Source organism: Pholcus phalangioides, unplaced genomic scaffold (genome assembly GCF_987345545.1).
Source record: "Pholcus phalangioides strain wild (caught in Gottingen) unplaced genomic scaffold, Ppha-v1.0 ptg000022l_1, whole genome shotgun sequence".
NCBI classification, from domain to species: domain Eukaryota; kingdom Metazoa; phylum Arthropoda; class Arachnida; order Araneae; family Pholcidae; genus Pholcus; species Pholcus phalangioides.
The window spans coordinates 16,972,644-16,992,188 of NW_028301615.1; the positions used below are offsets into that span (position 1 = coordinate 16,972,644).

General features: G+C 35.7%; 2 protein-coding genes across 2 annotated transcripts; one reads left to right on the forward strand and one right to left on the reverse strand.

The window, feature by feature from the left end:
• Nucleotides 1-237: 237 nt before the first annotated feature.
• LOC149069534 (uncharacterized) lies at nt 238-10,341 on the reverse strand. Its single transcript, XM_089250187.1, has 5 exons — nt 10,269-10,341; nt 5,293-5,451; nt 3,217-3,346; nt 2,728-2,911; nt 238-1,085 (listed from the first exon to the last, which is right to left on the reverse strand). The coding sequence occupies exons 1-5, from the start codon at nt 10,280-10,282 to the stop codon at nt 340-342; spliced, it is 1,233 nt and encodes a 410-aa protein (XP_089106313.1). The 5' UTR covers nt 10,283-10,341; the 3' UTR covers nt 238-339.
• A 74-nt stretch (nt 10,342-10,415) lies between these two features.
• On the forward strand, nt 10,416-19,131 carry LOC149069535 (SH2/SH3 adapter protein dreadlocks-like). The gene is made up of 3 exons (XM_089250186.1): nt 10,416-10,634; nt 13,069-14,126; nt 15,833-19,131. Exons 1-3 carry the CDS (start codon nt 10,616-10,618, stop codon nt 16,031-16,033), a joined length of 1,278 nt encoding a protein of 425 aa, XP_089106312.1. The 5' UTR covers nt 10,416-10,615; the 3' UTR covers nt 16,034-19,131.
• Nucleotides 19,132-19,545: the final 414 nt, after the last annotated feature.

The window sequence follows — 19,545 nt, forward strand, 5'->3', positions numbered from 1 at the left end:
TGTCGTGGCATTATAAACCTGTCACTCCCTTATTTTTAGTGTACCAGTAAAATACACAATTTATATTCACACCTCTCCATAGGTGGAGATGGACGATTTGAAAGTCTGGGGGAGCATAATGACAATGATGTCAATTCACATGTATGCAAATACATCAAACCAGTCTGCTTTACCTTTGATGATGCCCCCCACCCCGTATCTCCACCATAAAAGTACTCATAATTAATAGAATGATGGTACTGAGAACACATCAGTGAGTTTATATATATATATTCAAAAATAGTACATACTGCATTTGTACAAACTTTAATAGCAGATTTTGTAAAAATTGTTCCAATTTCAGTGTTGAGAACGAGAATGGTGTGATTTTCTTCTATCACTGGATCTGTGCTGTTCATCTTTGCTATACCTGTCATCACGATGCCTATGTTTATGCGAATCCTCTACTCTAATGGTATCATAATGTTTGTGTTCATGTTTTTTGCGTTCAATATTCTTTTCTTTTGAGTTTGAATACTGTTTTTCGTTGTTTCTCCTATGCTTGTAATTTGATGAATGTGCTGAGTGTTTGGTTTCATTTTGAGTACTGTCTGTAGAATCGTCGGAGCTTGATTGATGTCTTTTTCTACTAGAAGCAGATTTATGATGGTACTTGGATGAATTACTACTGTAGGAATTCTTCGAGTCATAACTTGCTTCTGGACTTTTGTATTTTGCATGTGAATGTATTGTTCCATCTGGCTCGGAAGACACACTAGACTGACTTTCTTCAGATTTTGACTTTCGTTTTTGCTGCAATGAAATTTTTTTGTTCCGATGTTCGTGTTCCCCATCAGAATATTCTGGTATTCTGGAGGATTTTTTTTTAGGATCTTGATTTTTATGCTTAGTTTTATGAGACATTCTGTCCTTTTTTCTGAAATTTTTATGTGCAGTAGACGTGCTTGCTGATGCATATTTTTCATACCCTGGATCATATTTTTCTTTTTTGATTTTCAGTTCAGCATCTGAGCTTGAAGATTCACTGTCTGTTTCAGAGCTGGACGATGAGGAAGAATACCTTTTTCTCTTCTTTTTTTCCTTTCCTGAAACATGATCAAAAATAGCATTTTAGTACAGTTTCAAAGTTATAACATGAGGTTTGCAAACACTTTGACCCTTCAATTGCAAATAGTTAGAGGTATATCCTCCGTATGTGAGAATGAGAAAAATTTTCTTTTCTGTTTGGCATCGAGACTCCTCTCGAGAGATTGGAGCAATATCCTAATCTCATCATGTATGAGCAATAGAAACAGTTTAAGGGTTTATTGATGAAATTTAACAGGAACATCTAAGCAGGGCTACACAAATGCTGGATACCAGGCCATCATGATGACTATGAAATTGGTATCGGCCCCTAAAATTATATGTTATTGGAATGCAAGTATGAACAAAATTTTCTGACTTCATTGTAGTATGTCTTTATAACAGAAGAAAAAAGTTATGGTCCTGTAAAAGTAATGAAAAAACATAATTCAGGACTTCATTGGCTTAGAGCTGAACCAGATGCCCAAATCAGTATTTAATATGCTCACATCTGACGTGCGGATGAAAAAAATACAACCAGGACCAAAAATTTTCTTCACCAGGTATGTCTGTCAATAGATTTGTCCAACCCCAGTGCGATCTTAACACATGGGCCTGAAGTACAGGGGGATACTCGTAAAAATGAAATCTGGTTAAAATTTTCAAAAATAAACGTGTCTTGCCAAGTAAGGAGCGCCTTAGAAAAAATCATGTTGCCCAGGTACCCAGTATGCTCTTAAGACAGCCCTGTACAGCTTCTAAGAAATCTGGCTTGTGTCTAAATATTTTTCAATTTGTCAATTCCTGCATTTAAGTACTTTTTAAAGATTTTTTACATTTGACAACACCAATGGTAAGTTAAGAACTAATATCAGTGGTTCTGAAACTTTCCAAACCTGTCGTTCCCTACGCATAGTCAAGGTTCATCCACAGCTCCCCAGAGAATAGACTTAAAAAAAAACCACTTCAATGCACTGAACAAGCATATCTGAATATTGCCATCTCACCATGATGCCCCAAATAAAGGTCAACGATGCCCTTAGAAGCTGTGACACATAATTTGAGAAGCACTGACTTATAGCCTAAAACTCAAAATTTGTTGAAATCATCTAAATTAATAGATTTTTATCAGTAGGTTTTTTTTTTGTCTTCTTCTTGACTTGAAAATAAATGATAAATAAAATGAAAATTTAGAGATTACTTTGAACCTTCTTCATTAACAGCTCCACACAAGCTGACCCATACTTTTGGCCTTTTTTTAAAACCTTTATTTTTCAAAAACTAAATAAATGAATTTGAATTTCAGTTTTTTTTTTTGGACATAAAACAGATTTCTGGAAAAAAAAATTCTGTTATTTTGTTGGCTGTACACTAATCTTTTTATTCTGGATAAGTTTCAACTTTTTACATTGAAAGCTTGACTAAAATCTGTCTTGAATTGCACACAAATTAAAGCCGTATGTGCAATCTTTATAAAATTATACTTGCATACTCCTCTAGGTCTGAATAGATAGGCCTAAAGTTTTTTTTTTTTTTTTTTTTTTTGAAATTCCAACTTTAAAGGGTAGCGTGCTGGAAAGAGTTAAGCATTACATATACAACATAAACAAATCACAAATTCTTATTCAGTAAAATAAAATAGCATAATAAACTTCAATCAACCTTTCTTGATTTTTTTGCTTTCGACGGGGCATTCTTCAACTTCGGGTGTAGGTGAGGGTAATTTCAAAGATTTTGGTGCACAACCTTCAGCTACCAGCCTCTTTGTCATCTCATCATCATCTTCATGTTCCTTCGGAACCCTGTAACTATGAACGTGGTCCACTCTGATGGTTCTTCCGCAAAGCTGAAAATGTGTAATAAAGAAACATATTTACTCTTTTCACTGCTCATAAACTTCTCACACATTGAAAAATACGGCCTACCATCTTATGTGTTCCAATATATTTCTAAAAGCACAATTTTCCATGTTATTTGATACACCAAAGCTAACTATTACAAGAAAACTGTTACCACCAGGGGAACACCCTCACTGATTCCTCATAGGAAATTTTTTAGCATGAATTCATGAATGGAACCTAGAATATGGTTTTTTTTATTATTAATATTAAAAATTGCATGTAACAAATACAGAAGCATTGGAATACGAACCTTCATTCCATTGAAATTATCAACAGCCAAAACAGTGCTCTTCTGATTGGCGTAACATAAAAAACAGAAGCCTCGAATTTTTCCAGTTTTTTTGTCCCGAACTAAATTGATGTTAACAATTTCTCCATACCTTACAATTAAAAGATAAAAATACAAATTGATTAGTTGATGAAGGAAAAAAATTTGAATAATCAATCTCTGCAAGAAACAATTTGCATGTAAAAAGAAATTCAGAAGAAAGATGGCAGCAATATTTGAACACATAACAAGCATTCCTAAGAAACTAACTTCACATTGGGTTCCTAACATGTACACACATTCCAACAACGTAGACATTTATTATAAATTCCATATAGCAGGGGGTACACAACCTTTTCAATCCGCAGGCCAAATATGCACACTCTCTGCCACTCGTGGGCCAGAGACTTTTTCACTGGAACAACTCGCTAGCCTTTGGCGAGTCACATTTGGCCCGTGGGCCAAAGGTTGTGCACTCCTGTCATAGAGGAATATGGACGAAGTGCATATGTGGTTTAGTAGTAATATCGAATATAGTGGATTTCATTTCGATATCATGGTCAGAACCATGAAACAGAAAGAAATAGAGTGATAAAACTTTTTAAACAGGAAATGGGATTTCAGTATGGAAAGTAAAATCAAGAATCTGGAAATAAGACTTCTTAAATGGAAAAATGTCTATATTTGGGTTTCACTGTATACGCAAAAAGATTATCATAATTTTCAGAGTGCTGTATTTTCAAAAAAAGGAATTAGTAATGAAATTAAAGTTTTAATGAGACTCTTACTAGGTGCAGATTATAGACGAAGTGCAGATCCGGGATCATGGGTGTTGGAGGTGATTTAATGGGAGTAGAGGTCATATGGATGAACACATATGCTGTATTTTTCGAAACAAGAATAAATTTTTATCCGATATTTTTTGCTTCTCTGCAGGGATTGGCAAATCAGGAAAAAAAATAAAAAATAGGCTGCATCCAAATTTCATAGAAAACAAATATTTTTTTTTTCTGGGGAAAACGATCCAAAATAATGGGTATTTTTTTTATCTCGGACATTGGGATCCCTTTTTACATTAACAGATTTGCTGACTAGACCTTTTTTCTGAAAATTTTGTGCTGTACCTACTCTAATTTACTTATCATGCATGTATAAGCGATTTTAGCACTAAATTCTAATTTTTTTACTCGCCATGGCAACCTCGTATTTCTCAAACCCTGCTTCTCTGGATCTGCATCATAACTTTTATACGATGTGTGGGACATTCTTTAAATTTTCAAGATTAAAAACAGGAAAACCTGAAAATTAATTTTATCACATGCTCTTTTATGAGAAATAAAATAAAAACAAATACATATGCCAGGGTTCTTTCTCCACCTGCAGCGCTCCCCCATTCAATGCTTATCCACGAGCTTCAGCTCTGCCGGCTCCCCAGAGCTGTTTATCAAAGAATATTTTCGAAAAACCTTTGTCTCAGGGGCGCTGTTTTTGCTTTCCTGGGACTTGGTTAATTTCAGAAGCCAATATCAAATTTTTTAGTCGCCGTTGTGACCTGGGATTTTTCAAGCTCTGGTCTACACAATATTAATTATTTTGTGGAAAGGATTTATAAATTTTGCAAATGCATCCAGTTTAAAATATTTAGTCTAGGACAGAGTTTTCAGAATTCTTCACATAATATCTGGGTTTCAAGCATTCTCTGTTACAAAAAAAAAAAAAATCGCCATGAAGCATTAAAACTGAGATTTTCTAAACATCTAGAACAAGGGTGGTTAATCCTCGACACGACTCAAAAATAAAAACAATTAAGAACTCAAAAGAGTGACAAAATGAACATTTTTATGAAAATAAGAGGACAGAGGAACAATATTTTGTAAGAATGGGGAGAATGCTCATATCTCATAAAAACGGAGTGTAGGGGTCTGCGTGTTCATTTCATAAAGTGGTGAGCACACTGAAAACTATCTTTATTGTGGCACTGTTTGGAAAAAATGTTAGCCATCCCTGATTTAGAATCTATAAAAAATACTAAGTATATTTCTGGGGAGAAATAATTACTGGGAAAATACAGCCAAAACATCTCCTTCAGTCATGCCATACGCTAATCCACCAATAAATATCCAGGCACTGTCTTTATACATATCATGCCATGATGACTTGTTGATGAGACCGCGGTCCAGTTCCAGTTCATTCAACTTGGTTATATTTTTCACATTTCTGAAATAAATAAAATCTCCATTTAACATCATGATCAACAATAAATGAAATTCTCAGCAATTTCACACATCTCACTATACTAAAGTTAATGAAGGTTATGGCAAAAATTAAACACAAAATATTTCTTCTTTTTTTTCATAAAGCAAACTAAAAAAAAAATTAGAAACCTGAATTCACTGAACAAATCTTAGTTAAAATAGCCTCTAATACTTTTATGATAAACGCAATTCTATGATGTATTACCAGCATCAATGAATTCCTTCAGGGGAAAAAAATATTCATATAAAAGTTGGTTTTTGTTAGTGCTAACCAGATTCAAACTTGGTTTTTGTTTGAGCTCATTTTATCTATGCCCACCACCACTCCAGGCTTTACGTGCAGAAACTTGCCATGGGGAGGGAGAATTCAAATGGGAGAGGGAATTCGGGAAAAGAATGATCCAAAAAATTAAAGTGAAGTCGAACGAGCATTAATATTTACATAGCTCACAGTTGACAAGTACAAAGCCACAACAGGCAAAATGCTCAACAAGGTGGCTGAGAAAAAGATGCCTATAACAAATATGGATGTCATATTTCTAAAATATAGCAACCCAATTACAAAAACTAGAAACAATATACATACGCGGTAAAATATTATATAATGCCCATAAATATACTTATGGTTGTCTTATTATAACTATGGATAGCTTCTGAATTTACCCCAATATATTTATTGTATTTCTTTTTAAATGTGTCATTGTGTTGGAATTTACTACCCCCCCCCCCCCGCCTCCAGAGGGTAAACTATTCCATTTATTAACAACACTATTCGAGCAAAAAATGTCAAATAGTGAAAACCCTATTTGACAAAACCATGTATCCATCTCTTAGTCAGACAAGAATCTGGAACAGGGCTGGAACTAGATAGACCTACTTTGTCAGCTGGGGCCAGCACATATTTTGGTGCCCTGCAAAATTAGTTCGGCACCCCTCCCGGGGTCCAACGCCCAGGGAAACCAGACCCGCCTGCTACCAACTAGTAGTGGTCCTGATACAGAAGTCAAGCATCAATCATAGAAAAAAAAAACAAGCAGTCAACTGATACTGCTCTGTATCATATTTAAATAATAAACAGCTTGCCAAAAACTTCTTCAGTGTATCCACAAGCTGCAGATACGCTACTCATGAGCTCCACACGTTACACCAGTATTAAGCTTGACTAGTGTGGATCAACACTGAAGAGAACTTTAATTCTCAAAATTTTTAGCTTCTTAGATGAGTTTATGTATCACATTTTCACTAAATTAAGCTGATATGGCATCACTTTTGTAAAGCCTGCTCAGTAAGCTAATTATTTGAGCAAGTCTCCATTCATATGTATAAAAAGCTTGGTTGAGAGAGAAATTACTCCATGATTCCTAATGATTCTACTATTACCATGAAAAAGAAAAGTGATATCATTTTATTCGTGACTAAGGATTTGGGAAAAGACAAAAACAATGATATGACATGAATGTCGCTCTCCACTTGTTAATACAAGATATACGGAAGACTGGATGTTGTGAAGATATTTATTATTTGAGATGTTAATTTTTTAAGGAAGGAAAAAACTCATCTCTGCCTCTACCGGGAGTCGAACCCAGGTCCCTCGATTGCCGGACGAGTGCTTTGACCACTAAGCTACAGAGGAGATAGAGATTTTCCTTCAATAGAGCGTATATGTGCCGAACGGAACCGTGCAATGGACGGTGAACCGATCAGCTAATAGCTCATGGACGACAAGCCACCAGATGGCTATATATATGACATGAATGTTGCTCTCCACTTGTTAATACAAGATATACGGAAGACTGGATGTTGTGAAGATATTTATTATTTGAGATGTTAATTTTTTAAGGAAGGAAAAAACTCATCTCTGCCTCTACCGGGAGTCGAACCCAGGTCCCTCGATTGCCGGACGAGTGCTTTGACCACTAAGCTACAGAGGAGATAGAGATTTTCCTTCAATAGAGCGTATATGTGCCGAACGGAACCGTGCAATGGACGGTGAACCGATCAGCTAATAGCTCATGGACGACAAGCCACCAGATGGCTATATATATGACATGAATGTTGCTCTCCACTTGTTAATACAAGATATACGGAAGACTGGATGTTGTGAAGATATTTATTATTTGAGATGTTAATTTGTTTGGCACATATACGCTCTAGCGAAGGAAAATCTCCTCTGTAGCTTAGTGGTCAGAGCAATCGAGGGACCCGGGTTCGACTCCCGGTAGAGGCAGAGATGAGTTTTTTCCTTCCTTAAAAAATTAACATCTCAAATAATAAATATCTTCACAACATCCAGTCTTCCGTATATCTTGTAAAAACAATGATGTCGTCTAGCTTGATTTTCAGAAGGCATTCAATCAGGTCCAACATGGTAAACTTTCGAAGGGTTTACATGAGATTGGGAGCAACTTGTTCAATTGAATAGAATCGTGGTTGAGAGATAGGTCACAACAGGTTATGGTGAACAGGAAATTTTCTGATTGGACAGAAGTCAAGAGTGGAGTCCCTCAAGGTAGTGTCCTAGGGCCCATACTTTTTTTCATTATTTATCGATAAACTCAATCAGGGCATCGATGGGATTGTTAGCAAATTTGTAGATTATGTGAAGCGAATAAGGGTAATCAGGAATCTAAATGATAGGGAGATACTCAAGACTAACTTAAATATGATTGCAGCATGGGCTAATGAATGGAGCATGATCTTTAGCGTTAAGTGCATGGTCGCTCATTTTGGTTCAAACAACCCATTCGACTTACGAGTTGAATGGTATTACTATCTCAGATGCAACTAGGATTACTGATTCAGGAATTCTCATGGACGAACAACTCAGGTTTTCTGAACATTGTTTAGCAGGGCCTAAAAAATATAATAGAATGCTCGAGTGAGAGAGAGAGATATTTCATTCTTAAAAAGGTCTCTTTGGATTCTCCTAAAGTCATTCTTCCACTTTTCGAGTGGTTGTCCAGTTTTCGCTCAGTTTGTCCTATGGACTGGAGTATGTGTAAGGTTTTGGAGCCCATACCTACAGAGGGACCTAGACTTGGGAGTTGCAGAGAATAACTATGCGTACTCTTGTTGGCACATGAAACTTGAGCTATGAAGAAAGACGATTGCTTGAATATTTTTACATTGGAGGAACGCAAGTGTCAGGGAGATATGATTGAAGTGTTTAAAATTTTCAACAGGATAGATAGGATGGACCATGAGTTATTGTCAATAACCACCTTCAATCAACTGCTTCAATAAAGGGAAGACCATTATCATTTAATAAGGGACAACTCCAGGTTTTGATGTCACAGGGAGTTTTTCTCTAATAGGGTTGTCAATAAATGGAATAGTTTGCCTCCAGGTATGAATTGACAAATTTAAAAAGAAGTACTATAAACATAATAGAATAGATCAAGAAGCTATCCATACTCAGATAAGAAAACCATAATCTTGTATGGGATATGTATTATATAGTATTAATTAATAGTTTTTTCTTTCATGAAATAAGTTTTAATATTGGGTTGCTGCATTTTGGTTATATTTAACATCCATGTTTTTATAGTTATCTTTTTTCAACCACCTCGTTGGGCAATTTGCCTGTTGCAGACTTTGCGCTTGTATTTGTATTCAAACTTGTATGGATCACTGGAACTAAATTGTTAGAAAAACATGGGGGTCCTTACCCAATAAAAAAGTGTTATGTGGGATGCATGAATTAAATTACGGCTTGAAACACCATATAACAATACTCACTAGAGTGAAGAAACATACCGTATAGTTGGAGATATAGATTATATAGCTAGCGTTATAGATTAACATTATAAAAAAATGCATAGAGACTAGAGAGTATTATTGTTATATAGGCGATTACTATTATATAAGATTTTCACTGTATTACGTATCCTTTCTCAAAATTTCAGGTATTTGACACAAATCAGTGGCTTCACTGAAGAAATGTCGTTAAGTGAATACAGAATTATTGAAAACATTTTTGTCATTGTCACTACAAAGATTCTCGAGCCATGTGCAATGAGGGGGTGCCACGAGCTACCTCGGAAATCAAGTAATATAGAATGTAATTACAGAACTGGCATTTCAAACCAGTGGTTTCACGGAATCCCAAAATGCCATAAAACATTATATGACAGATGCTGCCATCGAAGTGTGCCACGTATATAAAATGGGAATCACTTCGCTAATACGTATGCCTATACAGTGTAGTTCACTTCAATATCTTTAGCACTGTGCTAAAATATTGTAGATTCCTTTTCAGTCGCGACCCGAAATCAACCAGATCAGCTTTACGACCCATGGGACTGTTCATTCTTCGAAATGAATGAAACCACTGACGCAATAAGTGCATTTATAACCGACTATGAATTTGAAGGACTCATCTAGGTAGACCCTGCGACACAGGGCCGTCATTTCAACTTTTTTCAAGGAACATGTACTCAATATATATATATATGTATGTATGTATGTATGTATGTATGTGTGTGTGTGTACCATTTTTAGTGTATTTTCAACAGCCGGGCCCCCCCCCCCCAAATGAAGGGCCTGCCCTGCGGATCAAGTTTGGATCGTTACACAAGAGCTCCTGGCTGTTTGTAGATTTGAACTGCGATCCAATATTGGGTTAGGAAACCCCCTGAATTTAGCAGTTATTACTCAAATAAAACACTTCTTTTATTAAAAAATTATAAAATTCAATAAGCACTGTCCATATCCTTTAAATAAAAAATGTATGAAAAAAATGTATTATATAAAAAAAAATGTGAAATAAATAAATCTTACGTTAAGGGATTCATTCTCGATACACCACCGGCGATAAAGTAAACAAAAACAAGGTTTAGAGATGGTTTGAAATTTGTCGTAACAATTAGGACGAAAATCGTAAGTTGCTCTGCAGCTAAAACGATTTCTGTGTCGTGTGTGACAAACAATCCATTTCAAAGGCCAAACGTTGAGGAGGTCGGGAAATGGCGGAGTGTGTTAGTCATTATGTGTCGAGCATATCTATTACAAGTCTCAGCGTAATTTAACGGTGGTTTGTGTTATTCCTCTGAATCCACATATTCCTCGTATTAAAATCATTGGAATCCTAGGTTCCTCATCCTCCGATCGCTGGTAAACATTCGAAGATGTCCAACACGAAAGGTGGTGAGTATGAACCCGAGAGCTGTCAGAGCAAGTTTTGCATTTATTGCAGGATCATCGTGTAATGTTTCACTTGCCAGCTATACACCTATACCATCAAAAACTATTTTTGTTTTTTAGTGTTTTCTTTAAAAAAATACATTTCAGTTCTTGTTTAAAATGATCCTGAGATATTTAAATACTTTGTACAGCTTTTAAAGATCATGTCATTCAATTTGTGTCATAAATCAGAGGCTAATTAGTATATTTTTACAATTTTAGGTAAATCTATAATGAGTATTTGCATGCAACTCTATTTGTCTATGCACAAGGCCTTGTGGTTTTGTAATTAGGATCCCGTAATAATGATATCAATAAACAAATTTTCATTTTTCAATGAAATGTGGTCACAAAATAATTTCTAGAATGATAAACATGTCTTAAAGAATACTGTAGCACCCACACCAACAAACGCTTGGTGACAGGTGTAATTTTAATGGTTCTCTTTTTTTAATTACATCATAAACCGTTGGGCAAAGAAATTGTGCCCCTCACCTGGCTAGAAGTAATTTTCCAATTTACGAACTCACTCTTTCTTTCAAACCGAGCAATTGCGGACTATCGCCATGGGTAATTTACTACAGAGGAAGTGTGTGTGTGCTTGTGTACCTGACAGTTCAAATGTGTATCTAGTATGTGTATTAATTTATGCCATCTGTTTTTAAAACTATGAATGAAGTATGATGATTGGATATCTGTGCCGTTGTATGTCTGTTGCTCTCTGGGTTTGTGGTGAGTCGTTTTAATTTTGAAGGTTGGCCAGCGTTCGCACTTCAAAGTGGAGAATGACAGATAACCAACTTCAACCGACCACCAACTGTACCCAGTGGGGTTGATCTTGAAAATTGCAACCAAATCTCACTATCATGAGCATGTTCTCCTCCTTTCCCCCCCCCCCCCACATCCTGCAGTAGGGCCTTTAGGATGTGATTGTTGGTTGGCCCTTAGTCTAGAATTTTTGGGAGGGGCCCCTTATGAGGAATTTAGTTTGAAAAGAATAAGAATTGTCCCTGGGGCTTAAGCACCTATCTGCTCTACCCTTTGCAGGGACCATGATCATGAGGTTCCCTTCCTCCCTGCATTTGTGGTGCTCAGGTGGACCCATGGGTTAAGACAGCAATGGTGATGACTTTATCTGTCCAGAAAACCTAGGGAATATATTCCCTACGTTCCGCCCCAGCGAGTCAGCCGAAATGTGTCGTGACTAAATGCATTGAGTCTGCCATGCACGATATTGAATGGATAAAGTCACATGATCTCTAGCTTTGTTACCCTTGGAATGAGTAGGCTGTGGCAAATTAGACCAGAACCTAGAATTCATTGCTGATTCTGAATGGCAACGTTTCAGATATTTTTTTTAATACTTACCAAGAGGTTGGTGCACTAGCCACCCCTTGATGTGGGACTCCCTGCGGTAGCAATCTCATATCTCTCACCTAAACTCTCATAGGGGAATAAATGATTGAAGATGTTATCTAAAATTGAGTAGGCCTAGTTCGCACACACAAAGTTTCAAAACAGTATTTTCATGCCGTGGAAGCAGGTTGTGAATGAAAATTGAAAGAATGTTGTACTTGGTAGTTTTGGTAGCATGTGGGTGGCAGATTAGCATGGCAGATAGAAAATTGGTACATTCTCTAAATATGATTGAGGAATTAAAGTCTGTGAATGTAATTTCTTTTTTCACACAAAATTTCTCTCAAGATTTTTTTGGTTTTATTACAGTGTCTTTTGACACATAGGAAAAGGATTTCTATCTTTATTTCAAACTGAGCACAACTCCAGTCTATTGCCATGGACAATTTACCGCCGAGTTAATTGTGCCGAAAATGTGAGAGTACCTGACAGTCTGAGAGTGTGAATTAGTGCTGCCATCTATATTTCAGATTGTGAGTGAAATTGTAATGGTTGAACCTTTTTTATGCTGTTACTCTCTGTGCTGAGAGTTTTTAATGGGGAGATCAGCTCGCATTCACTCCTTGAAGTTGGAAACCACAGAAAACCAACTTCAGCCGACACCACTGTGGCAACAGGGGAGGGGGGTGGTCAAGTCCGGGTCCTTGCGATGCGAGTCTGTCATTATGACCACCACAGCTGCATAGGACAAGAATTTAAAGTTCCTCTTAAGTTGAAAAAACATTATTTATGACTGGTTTTCTCGAGACTAAAATCATTCGTTCATCCTAAGAATGGTTTCTCCCTTGGCTGGCGGCTAAAAAGTTTTAGATTCACCATTCCTTGGTCATTGTAATTGACTTGAATACTTTTATATTAGTTGTTATAAGTTCATATTAATAATATTTTTTACTCATTTCCCCCTCCCCCTTCCAAAAATTCTGCATGTTTTGTATACTTGTGGGGAATATTCCTGAAATTGTGTCATTCTAAATTCTTTCAGGAAAGCCTGCTGAAGAAGTTTATGTGATAGCAAAGTATGATTATGAAGCTCAGGGCAGCCAAGAGCTTGATATCAAGAAGAACGATCGCCTGATTCTCCTTGACGACAGTAAACACTGGTGGAAAGTTCAAAATTCTAGAAACCAAGCCGGCTTTGTTCCTTCTAATTATGTAAAGAGAGAAAAGCCTTCTATATTCGATAGCATACGCAAGAGGGTGCGTAAGAAAAATGAACCTAAAGTTTCTTCTCCTACGAACAGGGTTTCATCTAGGGAAAATGATAATATTAATAACCCAGCTACGCCAGCTAATAAAATATGTCTGAATACAACTGCAACCGTCAAATATAATTACGAGGCGCAACAAACAGATGAGATCTCACTTGCTAAAGGTACGAGAGTCATTGTTATGGAAAAATCTAGTGATGGCTGGTGGAAAGGCGAAAGCAATGGTCAAATTGGTTGGTTTCCGTCAAATTATGTTCAAGAAGATCCTAAGACGGTTTCCGATGTTACGTGCTCTGCTCCTGATAAAGAACCTCTTACAGTCACCTACCAGAATGTTCTGCAAGGCAATGACATTGTCGTTGCTCTGTACACATTCAACTCTCAGAGCGATGAAGAACTCAGCTTTCAGAAAGGGGATCAGCTAGAGATTGTTGAACGTCCATTGAATGATCCCGACTGGTGGCGAGCCAGAAATAATATCGGCCAAATTGGCCTAGTTCCAAAGAATTACCTGCAAATGGTCTCACCCGGTAGGTCAACGGCAGATTCTAGTGAATCGGATTCCTCAAACCCAAAGGTTATGCCCCCAATGGATGGCAATAACATGGGAATAGCCATGAATGGCAGCCAGCATGAGCAGAAGCTTGTGTCTCCTCCACCAGCTGCTGCAGCTATCGGAGGTGGATCACCTTTGGTCAAACCAAAGGCCATAAAAAACAGCGGTTGTGATAGACTGTGGTATGTTGGAAGCATCACGAGAAGCGAATGTGACAGAATGCTCAATGATTACGCCGAAGATGGTGACTTTGTCATTCGTGACAGTGAAACTAATGTAAGTATTATGTGTAGTTTTTTTTCACACTCAAAACTTCAATTTTTTAATGGCTTGTAATAATATCAATTGCTGAAAAAACCTTTGCAACTAGATCAAAACCGATCACAGAATCAAACAAATATTGGTTAAGAGGAATGGACGATGCCAAGAAGGTGCTAACTCCACTGTAACCCTGCGAAGAAAAAAGCAAGGAAGTATTTTTTCACTCGCCTCGATCTCTTCTCCTCACATCTCTCTGCATAGCACAACAAATGACTATGGGAAAACCAACAATTATTCTTTACACACTGACTAATATCATGAACATTTTCGCCTCCTTTCTTCCTGTACAACGACACATACCCATCAATCATAAACTTATGCTCAACCAGTTTCAAATCACTTCCACACTTAGGTCATTCATATTGGGACACAATGAATCCAACTTTTTTATACTATTTAAGAACTTCCATTTTTCCTTGCATTTCCAGCACAGTAAAAACTGTGCTGTGCACTCACTTGACCCTTTCGAACCCGTAGCAACAGCCATTACAGACAATGGGGGTAAGCAGAATATGCAAGGGTAACGTACTTGAACAGCCTACAGATTGAATAGTAATCCAATTCAATAATCAAGAATAGTACCCAAAATAGTGGCAAGTCCCCTGAATTTCTACTCTATCTTCCAGACTCCCAAAAAAACTACTATATGTCTCTCCCAAATTTCAGCTTTGATTGTAAAAATTCCCTATTTTTATGGGGAATGAAATTGTTCTTAAAGAATTTACCTGGAAAAAAGAATATTGCTTTTATTTTTAATCCCAGAAATAACGTCACAAGCATAATGTAAATTGTCATCATATTGCATCAAATCACAGAAAAGGCATTTCATTTGACGGGGGAGAAGACCAAAATTCACCAAACAGCCTTTTGACCCAAAATTGGCAAAATAAACTTGTATTTGCTTTGACCATGTCTTTAACTTAACTTATCCCTTTAACTCTAAGTCTCATTTTGAGCAAGATAGTGATTTTTTTTTTGGTGAGATTTGATTTTGGGAGTAGTAATGACAGGTAATGTATCCTACTAGTTGGCAGGGATTGACTACTTGGTACTAATCGACGATGGCTTGCACAATGTCATGTTTTTGCAGAGGGGAAAGTCCGTGCAATTTTAATTTTAATGAAAAATCCCTACATTTTTTTTTTAAATTCCTTTTGTATTTATTTTTATACAGAATTTGGATCTGTACAAAAACCTCCCTAATTCTCATTCTTCAAAGTCTTATTATTTTGTGCAAAATTGACTACATTGATTTGCTCCTAAATTTTGTTTACAAAATTATGGATAATTTTTACAAAAACAGAACCTTGTACCCCAAAGCAGAATGTTTAGCACTGTTCTGCGACGAACCCTCAGCTGACTGAAGATGTTTTGCGGTAAACATCCCCATACATGTAATAGTGTGGTTTTTTTTTCACTTTTACTTAAAATTCTTCCAAATTGTTCTGCAGTAGCGCTAATTGTTCTGCGATGTACGTCGCAGATTTTGGCACATTCTGCTTTGGGGACCCTGTATAGAAAAATTTTTACAGACCCCCCTCCCTGATTTTGTTTCATGAACATTTTATTTGAACTAATAAATTTTTAGTCCATGATTTTTTTTTTTTCCTGGTTTATTTTTTTGTTCGAGTTTGTTATATGTTGTTCTTTATATATTTCAGGCTGGAGATTATTCTGTATCTCTGAAAGCTCCTACGAGAAATAAGCATTTCAGAGTACATCTTGAAGATGGGGTTTACTGCATCGGACAGAGGCGATTTAATTCATTGGATGAACTAGTCGAACATTATAAGAGAGCTCCAATATATACTGGTCCTGACGGGGAGAAGCTTTACCTTATAAAACCCTTCCGAAAGGTCTGAAGAATAGCGTAAAAAATTCACTGATTAACTCATTTGATGAACGTGTGTGTGTGTGTGTGTAAAAACTAAAACCAATAATAATAAGCTGCTAATCAACTTTGAATGCTCATATCTATGTGTATAAGTGGGTTTCTCTCTCTCTCTCTCATTTTTCCCCCTGATTGTCCAAAATTCTCTTTAATTTTTGCATGGATAAACTTTTTTTTTCCATTGTAATAAGCAAATCTCATTGGTTGTTTGTTGCTATAAGAGGGAAAAGAAAATCTTTTTTTCAAAAAAGTGAATGGCTATTGGTGAATGGAAGTCAAGCTAAAAAATTATCAGTGAGATTGTGCATGGATGCTATCAAACTTTGTGACAAATGGAATTTTTACCTATTTTTTCTCCCTCTTATTATGTATAAATGTGACATTGAAAAAATGGTTTAAAAAAAATTGTGCTATATATCTGCAGCTTTTACGATGAAATGTTTCATCATGTGCTATCCTCATAGCTCTTGTTCTCCATTGTCCGACTGCAAGCATTTTACACTGAAACTTTTTTATTGCATAACGTTTCTTAACTTTACCGCTAGTCAAATTAGGTTGGATTGAAGGGAAGTGAAATCGAATTGAAAGTTTCATGGAGAAAGAAATTGTTTCATGAGGAACTCAAAACAATATTTTGTATCATTATTTTAAATCTCATTGGTATTTTAGCTTATGTAACTTAACGAACACGAACACTATTTTTGAAATCAGCTATGTTAATTTTGGGTGGATTTTATTTCTTTTTTTTTCTCACAATTATCCTGCATCTTAAATTTTTTTATTAAAATTTAAAACTGTCTATGTTTATGCAAGGCCTGATCATAAACTTCCCTAACTGCCATCACATGAAGCAAATGGGTCAAGTTATGGAGACATGCTTTGGTAGATTGGTAAATAATGCGAGTTACACAGCTGAGTTTAATACAGATCTGATGAATGACTGATTTTTCTCTTTCTTTCTCACATTGTCTATCTTACTTTTGAAATGGACAGAAAAAAGTTTTGCTTGAAACTTGAACGCAATCGTGACAAGCATTGAATAATGTGCACCAGATTGTCTTGGCAGCAATATTCACCTTATTGTGTGCAGGCAGCAGAAATTTTATTCTCAATTAAATAAAAATTGTGATGCCACAAATGTTAGTAATGTTCATATAAGTTCTATAGGAAGATTAGATGCACATATTGCCAATTGTTTCAGTTGCATAGAGCTGTTTTATAAGACATTTAGCATGCCATTTCACCACTTCTAATTTTGTAAATTGATTCATAAAAAGTACTTCATATAACCCAAAAACTCAGTTAATCAAAGCTCATATAATCATTATTTCATAAATTTGGGACTTTGTCAAAATTTAGACAGCGTGAGGGGCTGCATTGGACAATGTCAAAAAACTCTCCCAGATGACCTTTTATCAGCAGCAGAAATGCTGTGATACGTCAGTCTAGTCCTAAGAAGATGACTTAGAACAATGTTTTTATAATGTTAATTTGGGAACTTTTTCGATTGCGCCTTGTATGCGATGTTTGGTGTGCATTTCACATGAAAATTATGTTTCATATTGAAAGCTATATTCTGAAATGTATATTAAATTATGTTTTACTTTTTATCTTTGTTTTTCTTCTAGCTATTTATATATCTTGTTTCGGTTATTGAAAGTTTCACTACTTTTCACAAAAAAGTAAAAAATTGCAGCTGTTTTTATTTTGCGTACTGCAGCTCTTTTGTTTTATTTTTGAACTACGTTTCTGTGTATATTTATGAAGACAAAATTGTTCGAAAGATTTCCTCTCGGACATTTGATAGTTGATTTGAAAATTTGTTTTGTGTATAAAGAAAAAAAAAGGCAGTGTGGACAGTTTTTGCTTTTGTTTTTCATTTCTGAGTCAGACTATTAGCTCACAATCGAATTATAATCTGCCCATGGTTGCTGCACACGATGATTTTCAATGCTATAATAATTTATAAATTTTCTTCTATGTGTATATTATATATGCAGCTGCGTTAATTTTATTTAGTGTGTGTTTGTGTGCACAGTATTATATGAGTTTTCTATTTGTTTTTATCTATTTTTGTAAGTTATTTGTTTGATGATGAACTAGTCATAGAAAGACGGCCAAAAATATGCTGTCGCTATATTCACATAATATATGAATAAATATGTATATGTATGACATGCTAAAAAAATGTAGATTAATTACATCAATTACTGCCAGATTTGCATTCCTATGTGAAGTATGTACTGATTATTTGAATATGCATAATTAGCCCTATTATTACTGTGAAAAATTTGTCTTCCAAATTAATTTTTCCAGGTGTACAAACTATGAAATTTCATAAAAAAAATTTAAATGCGTACAAGATTGGAATTTTTGGTGCTATGCATTTTTAGCCTAATCTTGTGGTAATGTTGTAATTGAATTGAAAGCAGCAGTTCTTAACCTTTTTTCCGCACTCACCCCTGGCGGTCTTCAGTTTAAATTATTACATGCCTTTAGTGAAAAAACTTTTGAAGTCAGTTTTTCTCACCACAACATATTCTCCAGCTTACGGCCCTACCCCAAGATTGTTTCGTTGCACCGTACTCCTAGTTAAGAACCACAAAAGAACTAGTTTAAGGTACCATAAAATATCACCTAACTAAACTGCGAAATTGAATGAAATCTTTATCCAAATTAGTACAAATGTAATGCATATGAAACTAGAGGAAACTGCCAAGTCTCCCAGATTTTTTTGGAGATTTCCAAAAAAATCTCGAAATCCATCTGAATTGCCAAAGAATTCTCATAGCTCCTGAATTTTCATCATGATTGCAAACACCCCGTCTTTTGGGGTGAAAAAAAAAACAAGTTTTGTAATCACCACTGCAACAAAATGTTTAAAAATTTCCAGCTTTATATTGAGTAATATTACCTACTCTGGTGCTTTACTGTGCTTATGACTACCAAAAATCTATTGTTCGTATGAATTTTGTGTTGATACATTTTTCATATTGTTGGCTAGCAATTGACAATAGCCAAGTATGTACTGTGAAATTATTATTTAAATAAATTATCCTCTCTTCATTTAACTTTTATTATGTATAATTAACTGGACGTTCAGGCTTTCCTCACATGTGTAACCTATATTCAAATTGATCTCAAGTAGCCTTGTATACTGAACGACTTGAGTTGCCCTTTCCCCCTTATATGGTGCTACTTAAGGTTTGCGACTGGAGGAAAAAATACAGTAAGATTTTGTGTTACACACTGACACAAAAATTACGAACGATCAATCGACTAAACCTGATGCCAACAGTGTAAAAGTTAAAGAACTAGAATTTTTACAATTTTAATGAGAAACAACTAAAATTAGAATTTAAACAACCAGAATTTTTTTTTGTCATTGGTATTATTATAATTATGTAGCTTGAGTTCTTTTTAAACTAAATTGGTATTGTTTCCAACTGAACGTTCTAAAGAAAAGATTTAGTTGAAAAACAG

What these genes read in the sequence shown, in the direction of transcription:
- LOC149069534 (XM_089250187.1), bottom strand. An exon ending in GTTTTGGCTGTATTTTCCCA is followed by an intron (nt 3,347 to 5,292) that starts GTAATTATTTCT and finishes TTTAATTGTAAG; the next exon opens with GTATGGAGAAATTGTTAACA. An exon ending in AAGCAAAAAAATCAAGAAAG is followed by an intron (nt 1,086 to 2,727) that starts GTTGATTGAAGT and finishes ATCATGTTTCAG; the next exon opens with GAAAGGAAAAAAAGAAGAGA.
- LOC149069535 (XM_089250186.1), top strand. An exon ending in TTCGTGACAGTGAAACTAAT is followed by an intron (nt 14,127 to 15,832) that starts GTAAGTATTATG and finishes TATATATTTCAG; the next exon opens with GCTGGAGATTATTCTGTATC.